The 14,123-nt window shown below is 41.8% G+C and overlaps 1 protein-coding gene across 1 annotated transcript in view; it reads left to right on the plus strand.

Annotated features, from left to right (window-relative positions):
- The window catches only part of LOC126259998 (kinesin-like protein KIF18A), a 167,367-nt gene that overhangs the window by 35,619 nt on the left and 117,625 nt on the right, over positions 1 to 14,123 (plus strand). Inside the window, exon 7 of the mRNA XM_049957150.1 lies at positions 11,890 to 12,089. Within this exon, the coding sequence (XP_049813107.1) occupies positions 11,890 to 12,089 (200 nt within the window). The remainder of the gene's footprint in view (positions 1 to 11,889; positions 12,090 to 14,123) is intronic.

Genomic DNA, 14,123 nt, shown 5'->3' on the forward strand with positions numbered 1-14,123 from the left:
GGTTCTGGGTTTGAGGAGATGAGGAAGTGGCTCTGGTTATTTGCTTCTGTACCAGGTCGGGAGTTTAGTTGCGGGATGCGAAAGCTGTTTTCAGGTTGTTGGTGTAATGGTTCAGGGATTCCGGACTGGAGCAGATTCGTTTGCCACGAAGACCTAGGCTGTAGGGAAGGGACCGTTTGATGTGGAATGGGTGGCAGCTGTCATAATGGAGGTACTGTTGCTTGTTGGTGGGTTTGATGTGGACGGACGTGTGAAGCTGGCCATTGGACAGGTGGAGGTCAACATCAAGGAAAGTGGCATGGGATTTGGAGTAGGACCAGGTGAATCTGATGGAACCAAAGGAATTGAGGTTGGAGAGGAAATTCTGGAGTTCTTCTTCACTGTGAGTCCAGATCATGAAGATGTCATCAATAAATCTGTACCAAACTTTGGGTTGGCAGGCCCGGGTAACCAAGAAGGCTTCCTCTAAGCGACCCATGAATAGGTTGGCGTACGAGGGGGGCCATCCTGGTACCCATGGCTGTTCCCTTTAATTGTTGGTATGTCTGGCCTTCAAAAGTGAAGAAGTGGGTCAAGATGAAGTTGGCTAGGGTAACGAGGAAAGAGGTTTTTGGTAGGGTGGCAGGTGATCGGCGTAAAAGGAAGTGCTCCATCGCAGCGAGGCCCTGGACGTGCGGAATATTTGTGTATAAGGAAGTGGCATCAATGGTTACAAGGATGGTTTCCGGGTGTGACAGACTGGGTAGGGATTCCTGGCGTTCGAGAAAATGGTTGGTGTCTTTGATGAAGGATGGGAGACTGCATGTAATGGGTTGAAGGTGTTGATCTACGTAGGCAGAGATACATTATGTGGGGGCTTGGTAGCCAGCTACAATGGGACGGCCGGGATGATTGGGTTTGTGAATTTTAGGAAGAAGGTAGAAGGCGCGGGGTGTTGGTGGGGTCAGGAGGTTGATGGAGTCAGGTGAAAGGTTTTGTAGGAGGCCTAACATCCTGAGGATTCCTTGAAGCTCCGCCTGGACATCAGGAATGGGATTACATTGGCAAACTTGGTATGCGGTGTTGTTTGAAAGGTGACGCAGTCCCTCAGCCACATACTCCCGACGATCAAGTACCACGGTTGTGGAACCCTTGTCCGCCGGAAGAATGACGATGGATTGGTCAGCTTTCAGATCACAGATAGCCTGGGCTTCAGCAGTGGTGATGTTGGGAGTAGGATTAAGGTTTTTTAAGAAGGATTGAGAGGCAAGGCTGGACGTCAGAAATTCCTGGAAGGTTTGGAGAGGGTAATTTTGAGGAAGAGGTGGTGGGTCCCGCTGTGACGGAGGACGGAACTGTTCCAGGCAGGGTTCAATTTGGATAGTGTCTTGGGGATTTGAATCATTAGGAGTAGGATTAGGATCATTTTTCTTCGTGGCAAAGTGATATTTTCAGCAGAGAGTAAGAGTGTAGGACAGTAAATCTTTGACAAGGACTGTTTGGTTGAGTCTGGTAGGGGGGCTGAAGGTGAGGCCTTTGGATAGGACAGAGGTTTCGGATTGGGAGAGAGGTTTGGAGGAAAGGTTAACTACTGAATTAGGGTGTTGTGGTTCCAGATTGTGTTGATTGGAATTTTGAGGTTTTGGAGGGAGTGGAGCTGGAAGTGGGAGATTGAGTAGATGGGAGAGACTGGGTTTGTGTGCAATGAGAGGAGGTTGAGGTTTGTTGGAAAGATTGTGAAGGGTGAGTGAGTTGCCTTTTCAGATGTGGGAAACCAGGAGATTGGATAGTTTTTTGAGGTGGAGGGTGGCATGCTGTTCTAATTTGCGGTTGGCCTGTAGGAGGATGCTCTGAACAGCCAGTGTGGATGTGGGAGAGGAAAGACTGAGGACTTTTAAGGATAGGAGTTGACGGGTGTGTTCATTGGCTGAGTTGATGTGTAGGTGAGGGATTAGGTGGGTGAGGGCAATGGATTGTTCAGTTTGGAATTGGTATAGGGACTGATGGAAAGAAGGGTTACAGCCAGAGATGGGAACTTTAAGTGTGAGGCCTTTGGGGGTAATGCCAAATGTCAGACAAGCCTGAGAAAATAAAATATGGGAGTGTAATCTGGCTAGGGCGAATGCATGTCTGCGGAGGGAATGTAAATAAAACTTAATGGGGTCGTTGTGGGGATGTTGTGAGGGTGACATGGTATTAGAAGGTGGAAAGTGTAACATGAGGCTGAAATGAAAATGAAAATAAAAATATATGGCGAGAGATAAAGGTGAACTAGAAAGTAACTGGAGATCTGGTGTGAAAAAAGGCGAAAAAGTGTTGGTTATAGCTGGGCTATGTTGATCCTGTGGTGAACTTGGGTTGGTAGACAACGATGTGCACAAAGGTTATGTGGTTGTGTTGCCGCCAAAACACGTTAAAGGGTGGAGCAATTCGGGAAAATTTCAAAAAAACTGTGTGTAAATGTATTAAAAGGAGTGGTTTTGTGGTGGCAGATTGTGAAAATGAGGCTAACAATTGTCTGACTAAGAAATAATGACGTTAAAACCTGTGGGAAGCGGCTAAAAAAGATCAGTGATGTGGGAAAAACGGAAATGGAAAAAAAGCGAAAGTTATTAGAACTAGCCGAAATGGCTGTTTAATAGCTGAAAGGAACTGTTTGTGAACTGGAAACGGTGGATTTTGTAGCAGCGGTAATGTTGAAAGCGGAAAAAGATTTTTTGGTTATGGTTTGGAAGTGGGTTACGTATTATTGAGTATATATAGGCGGGATAAAATTGACGGACTAGAGTACGTGTGCTCCTTCAGGTGTCCACACAGGAAGAAATTGAAGGGATTTAGGTCAGGTGAAGGCGGTGGCCATAAACTGGACCTCCGTGTCCGGGCCATTTCCCTGCAAATGTTCTGTCCAAATACTGTCACACATTAATTCCAGAGTGTGGAGGTGCACCAGCACGTTGGAACCATATCCTGTGCCAAAGATGTAGTGGAAAATCTTCCAGTGCATCACCAGGTAGTTAGAGAGGAATGCATGATACCTTCGTGCAGTCAACCAGTCAGGCAACATGTAGGGCTCAACCATCTATCACCCAATATTCCGACCCAGATGTTGATACCAAAGCAAACTCGATATTCACAGTCGTGGGTGATGTGTGGGTTAACCTCACACCAATGGTAGGCATTGTGCATATTGAAGACACCCTCATGAATGAATGCTGGTTCATCTGACCAAATTACGGTGTTCACAAAGTCATCGTTGGCTTCCTGTTGTTATTGTTGGAACTATTCAGAGAATTGCATTCTTTGATGGCGATGTGCAGGATGCAGGTGTTGCGTGAAAGTGTAATGATAGGGGTGCAGCCCATGCTCATGCAGCATGTTAATAACCATGCTTTGCAAGACATGCAGCTGCCTTGCTATGCTACGTGTACTTCGCTGAGGTTCTTGGTGTATGACCTTCAGAATAGCTTCCTCAGTAGCTGGGGTACAGAGTGTCCTTGGATGACCTCTGTCACACGGTGGTGGAAGGAGACAACCTGACTCCTGAAGGCGCACCCCAGTCGACGATGATATCTAGCAGCGTATTCATGAGTGGCAACACCAGCCCGGTTATTAGATGCACCAAGTACCAGAAGCACATCCACATAGACATCGTTTTTCTTTGTCGTATGTGTGCCATACTGATTTAGAGATTTACAATGAGAAAATTCAACACGTGTATGCATGTACATTGGAGTCTTGTCACGGGTGCGTTACTTTGCTTGCAACTAGTCCCTGTCTGCTGGACAGTGCATACAGTATAAACACGTCACTCCTGGGCACTGTTCCACCTAATGCACATTACCCTTCTGACAGATTCATCCCGACACCACTAGTTGTGAAATGTTTGGTTTCAAATTACGGTTTCCCTAACGGTAATAGACGTGATGTTCCACAATTATATCAGTATAATATAATAATAATAATAATAATTATTATTATTATAACAATGCATTGAGATACATACTAAGCAGCATGCAGTTACCAGACTGTGTTGTTGAAAGGTGTAATTAGTGGGACCATAGTGATAACACATACAAACATAAGTGTTTGGACATTATTCGCAAAGCACGTTGCTAGTCCTACTAGTAATGTAAGGCCCTAACGAAATGTAATGGACCTGAACTAGGCAAGAATAATAGTTGGTACTAATTTTTGGGACTATTGGAGGAAAGTACAAAGAAAACAGGTTTCGCATCCAGTAGATGAAGTGGCGTGAATAAATTCACGCCCACGACGTGGAAAGGGTTTCTTCCAAAGCTGACTAGTCGTCCATTTCTATGATTGTAGTGTGTAAGTGCAAATGTTTCATAGAGGACCCACTGCAATCGCTGTTGACAATTAAGATGCCAGATACCGTACCACCTGGACTACATTTACCAAATAAAAAATGTATGCCTGAACCCGGGATCAAACCCTCGACCTCCTGCATGCTAACCCAAAACTTTATACGCTGCACCAACCGCACAGTACAACAGATATGTGCTGACAGAGGTAGTCACCATACATGTGGTTACAGTGGTGCCAGATTGTCACTCTTTAACACCCTTTTTCTACTGGATATACTTGCCAGACGAAATTTTGGGAAAGACATTATTTTATAGCTGGCATGCGAGGTGTTGCGCTGCGAAGCCTAAGTGTGCAAATTTTGATTCACCCTGTATTGGGCCTCACACACACGCGCGCGCGCACACACACGCACACACACACACACACACACACACACACACACACACACACACACACACACATTAATATGCATAAGCTTTTTTAAGGTAGTATGATAACATTTTATTACTGAGAAGCACACACACACACACACACACACACACACACACACACACACACACATTAATATGCATAAGCTTTTTTAAGGTAGTATGATAACATTTTATTACTGAGAAGCACTGAATTGTGCCATGCAAAGTGTTCATAAATGTTGAAATATGACTTTTTAACCCTTCAATATATTCCTAGCGGCATCTTTGACCTGTTAGTGCTGTGACTTAAAAATTGATAGACACTGTCATTCAATATGGGAGATCAGGAAACTGAAGTGATACGAATCTTCTCGTGAAATTCCAATCGCCAGCTTTCTCCTCTGAATGCAAAAATATTTTGTGAACACCAACCTAAATAGGGAGAAATGATCACCACAATAAAATAAGGGAAATGAGAGCTTTTATGGAAAGATATAGGTGTTCGTTCTTTTTGCGTGCTACATGAGACTGGAATAATAGAGAATTGTGAAGGTGGTTTGATGAACCCTCTGCCAGGCAATTAAATGTGACTTGCAGAGAATCGTTGAAGATCAGAGGAGATTCTATTAGATATTTTCAGTACAAATAAATGTTAGAGACCTAGCACACAAGAAAACAGTAATTGAGGGTGGAGAGGATTGCTATAGAATGTGAATTCCCTCCTGAAGTTAAGTTGAACTGTTCATCCTTGGGATAAAGGATGTAGAAAGTATCATGTCTGATGTTTCTTGGGGCACTTTCCAATGCTTTTGAAATTCTTTCAGTAAGTGAGTGCAAATAGGTGTCTTACTTGCACCTTTTGTCAGCTGTGTTAATGTAAGACTAGTGTCACCACTCGAGGAATTTATCAAAAACCAGTTGATTTTCATGGATCACATTTTGAGTGATGTTCACTCTATGGCATTGAATGTTCCCTATTGTATCACCAGAAAAATTTGAAGTATGGCTGCCTAGATTTTCACACGTCTTTCACAAGTGTAACAATTCACCTCGTAGGTCACTCCATACCTATCTGTTAGCAGCTTTGCAAACAACCAACATTGGGAAGACCACACTCTCCAGTAGACAGCACATCTCTACACCACAGTGTGTGTGTTCAGCTATTGGATTAGCTGCGATTACATAGAAGTAAGAAGTGGGACTAGAATAGTACATGCCACATCAGTTGTGTATCTTGCAGCTATGCTGATTAATAACTTCTCATTATCTTAAAGTGTGCCATTTATTAAGTACCTACAGAACTATTACAATCAATGAGTAGATTCCGAAAAATTTCGCGACAATGCTAACACAAAAACACCAGTTCTTAGTGAGAATGGGAAACTGGCGATTTTTAAGAGGAATCACAAAATTTGCAATTTTACTGCTAAAATGTTAAAAATCTGAGGACAGTAGTTTATTAATATTTGTGACAGATAGTTATTGAATGTTAAAATTACATTTTTACTTCTAATCTCCTCAAAGCTGTGGTTCATATTCGCCTCATATAAAAGGCAAGTGAAACAGTTAACACACAAGAAATTACCCCCAAGAACATTTAAAAACTTGAAGGAAATGTCCTTGTCTGTGAAGTCTCAAATGAAGGCATTTGCATATGTTGTTGTTGTGGTCTTCAGTCCTGAGACTGGTTTGATGCAGCTCTCCATGCTACCCTATCCTGTGCAAGCTTCATCATCTCCCAGTACCTACTGCAGCATACATCCTTCTGAATCTGCTTAGTGTATTCATCTCTTGGTCGCCCTCTACGATTTTTACCCTCCACGCTGCCCTCCAATACTAAATTGGTGATCGCTCGATGTCTCAGAACATGTCCTACCAACCGATCCCTTCTTCTAGTCAAGTTGTGCCACAAATTCCTCGTCTCCCCAATCCTATTCAGTACCTCCTCATTAGTTATTGATCTACCCATCTAATCTTCAGCATTCTTCTGTAGCACCACATTTTGAAAGCTTCTATTCTCTTCTTGTCCAAACTATTTATCATCCATGTTTCACTTCCACACATGGCTACACTCCATACAAATACTTTCAGAAACGACTTCCTGACATTTAAATCTATTCTCGATGTTAACAAATTTCTGTTCTTCAGAAACGCTTCCCTTCCCATTGCCAGTCTACATTTTATATCCTCTCTACTTCGACCATCATCAGTTATTTTGCTCCCCAAATAGCAAAACTCCTTTACTACTTTAAGTGTCTCATTTCCTAATCTAATTCCCTCAGCATCACCCGACTTAATTCGACTACATTCCATTATCCTCGTTTTGCTTTTGTTGATGTTCATCTTATACCCTCCTTTCAAGACACTGTCCATTCTGTTCAACTGCCCTTCCAAGTCCTTTGCTGTCTCTGACAGAATTACAATGTCATTGGCGTACCTCAAAGTTTTTATTTCTTCTCCATGGATTTTAATTCCTACTCCGAACTTTTCTTTTGTTTCCTTTACTGCTTGCTCAATATACAGATTGAATAACATCGGGGACAGGCTACAACCCTGTCTTACTCCCTTCCCAACCACTGCTTCCCTTTCATACTCCTCGACTCTTATAACTGCCATCTGGTTTCTGTACAAATTGTAAATAGCCTTTCGGTCTCTGTATTTTACCCCTGCCACTTTCAGAATTTGAAAGAGAGTATTCCAATCAATATTGTCAAAAGCTTTCTCCAAGTCTACAAATGCTAGAAACGTAGGTTTGCCTTTCCTTAATCTTTCTTCTAAGATAAGTCGTAGGGCCAGTATTGCCTCTCATGTTCCAACATTTCTACGGAATCCAAACTGATCTTCCCCAAGGTCGGCTTCTATAAGTTTTTCCATTCGTCTGTAAAGAATTCGCGTTAGTATTTTGCAGCTGTGACTTATTGAACTGATAATTTAGTAATTTTCACATCTGTCAACACCTGCTTTCTTTGGGATTGGAATTATTATATTCTTCTTGAAGTCTGAGGGTATTTCGCATGTCTCGTACATCTTGCTCACCAGATGGTAGAGTTTTGTCAGGACTGGCTCTCCCGAGGCCGTCAGTAGTTCTAATGGAATAATGTTGTCTACTCCCGGGACCTTGTTTCAACTCAGGTCTTTCAGTGCTCTGTCAAACTCTTCACGCAGTATCATATCTTCCACTTCCATAAAATTGTCCTCAAGTACATCGCCCTTGTATAGGCCCTCTATATACTCCTTCCACCTTTCTGCTTTCCCATCTTTGCTTAGAACTGGGTTTCCATCAAAGCTCTTGATATTCATGCAAGTGGTTCTCCTTTTTCCAAAGGTCTCTTTAATTTTCCTGTAGGCAGTATCTATCTTACCCCTAGTGAGATAAGCCTCTACATCCTTACATTTGTCCTCTAGCCATTCCTGCTTAGCCATTTTGCACTTCCTGTCGATATCATTTTTGAGATATTTGTATTCCATTTTGCCTGCTTCATTTAATGCATTTTTGTATTTTATCCTTTCATCATTTAAATTCAATATTTCTTCTGTTACCCAAGGGTTTCTACTAGCCCTGGTCTTTTTACCTACTTGATCCTCTGCTGCCTTCACTATTTCATCCCTCAAAGCTACCCATTCTTCTTCTACTGTATTTCTTTCCCCCATTCCTGTCAATTGTTCCCTTATGCTCTCCCTGAAACTCTGTACAACCTCTGGTTCTTTCCGTTTATGCAAATCCCATCTCCTTAAATTCTCACCTTTTTGCAGTTTCTTCAGTTGTAATCCACAGTTCACAACCAATAGATTGTGGTCAGAGTCCACATCCGCCCCTGTAAATGTCTTAAAATTTAAAACCTGGTTCCTAAATCTCTGTCTTACCATTATATAATCTATCTGATACCATTTAGTATCTCCAGGATTCTTCCATGTATACAACCTTCTTTTATGATTCTTGAACAAAGTGCTAGCTATGATTAAGTTATGCTCTGTGCAAAATTCTACCAGACGGCTTCCTCTTTCATTTCTCTCCCCCAATCCATATTCCCTACTACATTTCGTGCTCTTCCTTTTTTTATATTCCAGTCACCCATGACTATTAAATTTTCGTCTCCCTTCATTATCTGAATAATTTCTTTTATCTCATCATACATTTTGTCAATTTCTTCATCTGCAGAGCTAGTTGGCATATAAACTTGTACTACTGTAGTAGGCGTGGGCTTCATATCTATCGTGGCCACAATATTGCGTTCACTATGCTGTTTGTAGTAGCTTACTCACACTCCTATTTTTTTATTCATTATTAAACCTACTCCTGCATTACCCCTATTTGATTTTGTATTTATAATCGTGTATTCACCTGACCAAAAGTCTTGTTCCTCCTGCCACCGAACTTCACTAATTCCCACTATATCTAACTTTAACCTATCCATTTCCCTTTTTAAATTTTCTAACCTACCTGCCCGATTAAGGGATCTGACATTCCACGCTCCGATCCGTAGAACGCCAGTTTTCTTTCTTCTGATAATGACGTCCTCTTGAGTAGTCCCCGCCCGGAGATCCGAATGGGGGGACTATTTTACCTCCGGAATATTTTACCCAAGAGGACGCCATCATCATTTAACCATACAGTAAAGCTGCATGCCCTCGGGAAAAATTACGGCTGTAGTTTCCCCTTGCTTTCAGCCGTTCGCAGTACCAGAATAGCAAGGCCATTTTGGTTAGTGTTACAAGGCCAGATCAGTCAATCATCCAGTCTGTTGCCCCTGCAACTACTGAAAAGGCTGCTGCCCCTCTTCAGGAACCACACATTTGTCTGGTCTCTCAACAGATACCCCTCCGTTGTGGTTGCATCTACAGTATGGCTATCTGTATCGTTGAGGCACACAAGCCTCCCCACCATCGGCAAGGTCCATGCTTCATGGGGGGCATTTGCATATAGTCTATCTATTCTGATGAATTAAAACTCAATGTTTAGGGAATTACCTGTATCAAACAAGTAAAACCAGCTGAGTACACAATGTGTCTCCTGATAAATAGACCTGGTGCTACTCATGACAGTGCGTTTTAATTCAGCGTTGTTGTACCTGGTACCTGAGATGCAGAAAATAATAAATGTAGAGTAATGAAATTGCGGGAATACATTTGCCGAGGTAACATATTTAAGGCATTAACAATGCATGACCACAGGTCAGTGTAAGTGTGAGATAAGCCATTGAAATATGAAATGATGATACTTAATAACCGGTGTAACTGCCAGAATGTTGAATGCAAGCACGCAAATGTGCATGCATTGCATTGTATTGCATCAGTGCTGTGTTAGCTTGTGGGATGGAGTTCCATGCCTGTTGCACTTGATTGGTTAGTAGAGAGCAAGTTAATGCTGTTTGTGGATGATGCTGGAGTTGTCCTCAGATGATGTCCCATATGTGCTCGATTGGAGACAGATCTGGTGATTGGGCAGGTTACAACAGTGGTATGAGAGTGAGTGTTATCCTGTTGGAAAACACCCCCTGGAATGCTGTTCGTGAATAGCAGTGCAATCAACAGATTGACATATAAATTTGTAGTCGGGGTGCATGGGATAACCACGAGAGTGGTCCTTCTGGCATGGGAAGTCACACTGTAGACCGTAACTGTAGGTGTAGGTGCACTGGGTCTAGCACACAGACAGGTTGGTTGCAGGCTCAAACTGGCTTCCTTCTAATCAACACATGGCCATAACTGGTTGACACAACAGACCTCAACCCTGCCCCCCAATGAGCTCTTGCTTTGACACCACTGAAGTCGCAGATGGTGGTGGTTTGGGGTCAGTGGAATGTACGCTATAGGAGGGTCTGGCTCTGAGCTGTCCTGGAAGTATCAGATTTGTAACAATTCATTTTGTAACTGTGGTGTCAACTGCTGCTCAGATCACTGCTGCAGATATGTTATGATGTGCCAGTCATACGCCAAACACAGTGGACTTCCTTCTCAGTAGTGCCATGTGGCCGTCTAGAGTAAAGTCTTATTGAAACCGTACATTCACATGACCTCTGCTGCCAGCAGTCATGCACAGTGGCTACATTCCTGCCAGGTCTTTCTGCAGTATAGTAGAAGGAACATTGAGCTTCTCGTAGCTCTATTACATGACCTCCTTCAAATGCAGTGAGGTGTTAACAGCCCTTAAAGAAATTTTTGACTAACGTCGACACACCACATCCAGTCTCAAAGGTAACTAACACTCATGATCGTTACAGCGTGTATTTAAAGCAAATGTGGTTTGCATCCTGACAGTGGCACTACTAGTGATGCTCGTATGCAACCTGCATGGTATTTGTGCCAGGGCACATGGGTACTGCAGGAAACAAAGAGGCAGATGTAGCAACCAAGAAGGTGTCTTGTGTTCCTCGATTAGTTCCATGTGCCATCCCCCTTGCGCCATCCTCATCTCACAATTGCGGTGCAGAGTCATGCGTCAATGGGATGATAAGAGGCTGGAAGTGACAGCAGCAGCAAACTCTCTGATGGTGATTTCCAGAAACATTTTCTTTACTTCCTCCGCACTGTCATCAGTAATTGATGTGCTAGGGCGTCCAGGGCAGTCGTTGTCTTGAGTGTCTTCTTGACCCCCTTTGAAATGTTTGTACAAGTTGTAAACACTTGTCTTATTCATAAGACTCGCCAAAATCTGCAGTCAACATTTTCAATGTGATGCTGCACTTTATGCAGGTTCTTCGATCCATCTTTCAAAAGTAAAAATTAGCTGAGCACTCAAAAACACATGTAACGTTTTCAACTGTCAACAATAAATTGAGTATTCAAAACAGCTGAAAACTGAAACGTACATCAGGAACATATGTACCAACAAGATTAAAAAAAAAAAAAAAAATCGAATTTAGAAAGCTTGCGAAATAAAAAAAATTCCCATTGCTTTTTTGATCACACCTTGTATAAAATTAGAAATCCCGCTGTCACCATAATCTGAATTGCAAGAGTTACTATGTTAAAAAAATAATAATAATAATAATAATAATAATAATAGAGAGCCTAACATTTTGCATCGCATTTATTATGCCTTCTAAATTAAATATAACTTCAGAGCAGTAGAAAACAGTCCTTTGTAGTTAAGTGTTCGTTCTTTGATAAAAAAAAGTTGCTCTTGTATTAAGCATACTAGCAAATGTAAAATATTTATTTTGTCTTTTCCCAGGCAACTGCATTACAAATCTGGCTGATGGCTTGAAGCATATTCCGTACCGTGATTCAAAGCTAACACGCCTGCTAAAAGATTCACTTGGAGGCAATTGTTACACTGTAATGATAGCGAATATATCACCATCAAGCAAATCGTATGAAGATACTCAGAATACTTTAAAATATGCTACAAGAGCCATGAAAATTAAGTCCACAGTGAGTAAATTAATATCTCTCTCTCTCTCTCTCTCTCTCTCATCCCTCCCTTTCTTTTAAAATTGTGGAGTACAGTATTGTGGCTAGCTACAAACTTCAGACACTCATTTATGAGGCAGATTAGTTAGCTTGTTTATAGTGCTACTGTAAACTGTCAAGAAAAATTGGTCATTGGTTCTTGCCTGTGAACTTTGTAAAAAAAAAAAAAAAAAAAACTTGCTCAAATTGGCACATGTATAATTTGGAAATCTGCCCAAACCATACAAGTATTTCAGTCCAGACGCATTCAGTGCAATTTTATATACTGATTTTTTGTATGAAGCGGAACATACCTGATGCAGAAACAGAAACTAAATCTTAGAACATACTTAACAAGTCATTGTACGAGGGTCACTCCAAAAGAAATGCACACTATTTTTGTAAAAATGCAGTTTTCATTCTGCATATGTGAAAGCTTTACAGCGTGTAGATACATCCTTCCCGCTTGTTTTCAAACTTAGTTCAACCTGTTCCTGTGAGTGACGCCATCACAGCATGTCTTAAAGATGGCTGCTATACTTGATGTTCATCAGAAGCAACGTGCTGTCATAGAATTCCTTTGCTGTGAAAATGAGACAGTGGGAAACATCCACAAGATGTTGAAAAAGATGTATGGAGATGATACTGTCGATCGCAGTACAGTTAGTCGGTGGGCAAGCAGGTTACGTGACGAAAGTGGGCTCCAACAGATTGGTCCAGAGTTTTACCATGCGGGTATACAGGTGCTGGTTCCAAGATGGCATAAGGCAGTTGAGAGGGATGGAAATTATGTAGAGAAATGAAAATATTGTTCCTAAAGAATGTATCTACATACCGTAAAACTTTCAAACATGTAGAATAAGAGATGGATTTAAAAAAAAATAGGGTGCATTTCTTTTGGAGTGACCCTCGTATAATGTGGAAAAGAGCCTATACACTACTACTCTATTACAGTTCATTAATTATTCACAACTCTCCAAAGACATTACTTTTAACACCTCTGTTAAGCAGCACAAAACCCAGAAAAGAGGTCCATCGCAGCACGGTGCTGCTGTGTGGATCTAAAACCGCGCTACTCTGTGCAACAACGATTAAGTTACGCGCAGTGTCAATACACTACATCAGAGAGAATGGTTTGTTCGTCAGCGCTCTGTTGGCTTTCTAGTGTTCCTCATTATTGACGCATGCCGACTCGTACAGAAGCATTGTTGCGTGTTTACCAACACTGCTGCAACGTGCGCAGTGAAATAGGTGGGTATTGTTCCGTTAAACAATGGTTTTACCCGGCAAGGTCTTTATTTTCTGCCAGTTTTAGTTGACTAGTGGCACTTTAAGAGATACAATAACATGATGTCGAACAAACGGTATGTGTCATTAACATTTAACAAGAAGATTAATGTAATCGAGGCGAGTGCGAAATTATGTTGCATTTCGAATGCAGTCACACACAGATGTATGAGACTTTAAGAAACAAAGGTAAGATTCGGGACAAATGGATGAGAGTGAACGGGCAGATGAAGAGTCAAAGAAAACCAGAAATAAAGAAATTAACAAATAGTGTGGGAATGGTTTGTAAGTGCGTGGGCAAATAACTTACCTTTATCTGGACCCATGTTGCAGACTGGGGCTCTGAAAATCGTTAAGAGCTTGGAATTACATAGTTTAAGGAATGCACAGGATGGCTGGACAGGCACAACATTGTGTGGAATGAAGTGTGTGGGAAGCTAAGCATGTGTAAGAAAGTGTAGCAACAGAATGGAAGACAATACTGTCCAACGTAATTGTGAATTATGACCTGAAAGAAGTGTTCAGTGCCGATGAAACGGGACTGTTTTATCGCGTGCTTCCTCTAAAATCTCTAGCAATTAGAGGTGAAAAGTGCATTGGAGGAAAAGTGTCAAAGGAAAGACTCACTGCACTGCTGTGTGGAAACATATTAGGTGAAATGGAGAATCCACTGGTGATGGGAAAGATATAAGTAAATTTAACAAGACAAGCAATCGAAGACAATACCGT

This window comes from Schistocerca nitens, chromosome 5 (genome assembly GCF_023898315.1).
Source record: "Schistocerca nitens isolate TAMUIC-IGC-003100 chromosome 5, iqSchNite1.1, whole genome shotgun sequence".
In the NCBI taxonomy this organism is placed as follows: Eukaryota; Metazoa; Arthropoda; class Insecta; order Orthoptera; family Acrididae; genus Schistocerca; species Schistocerca nitens.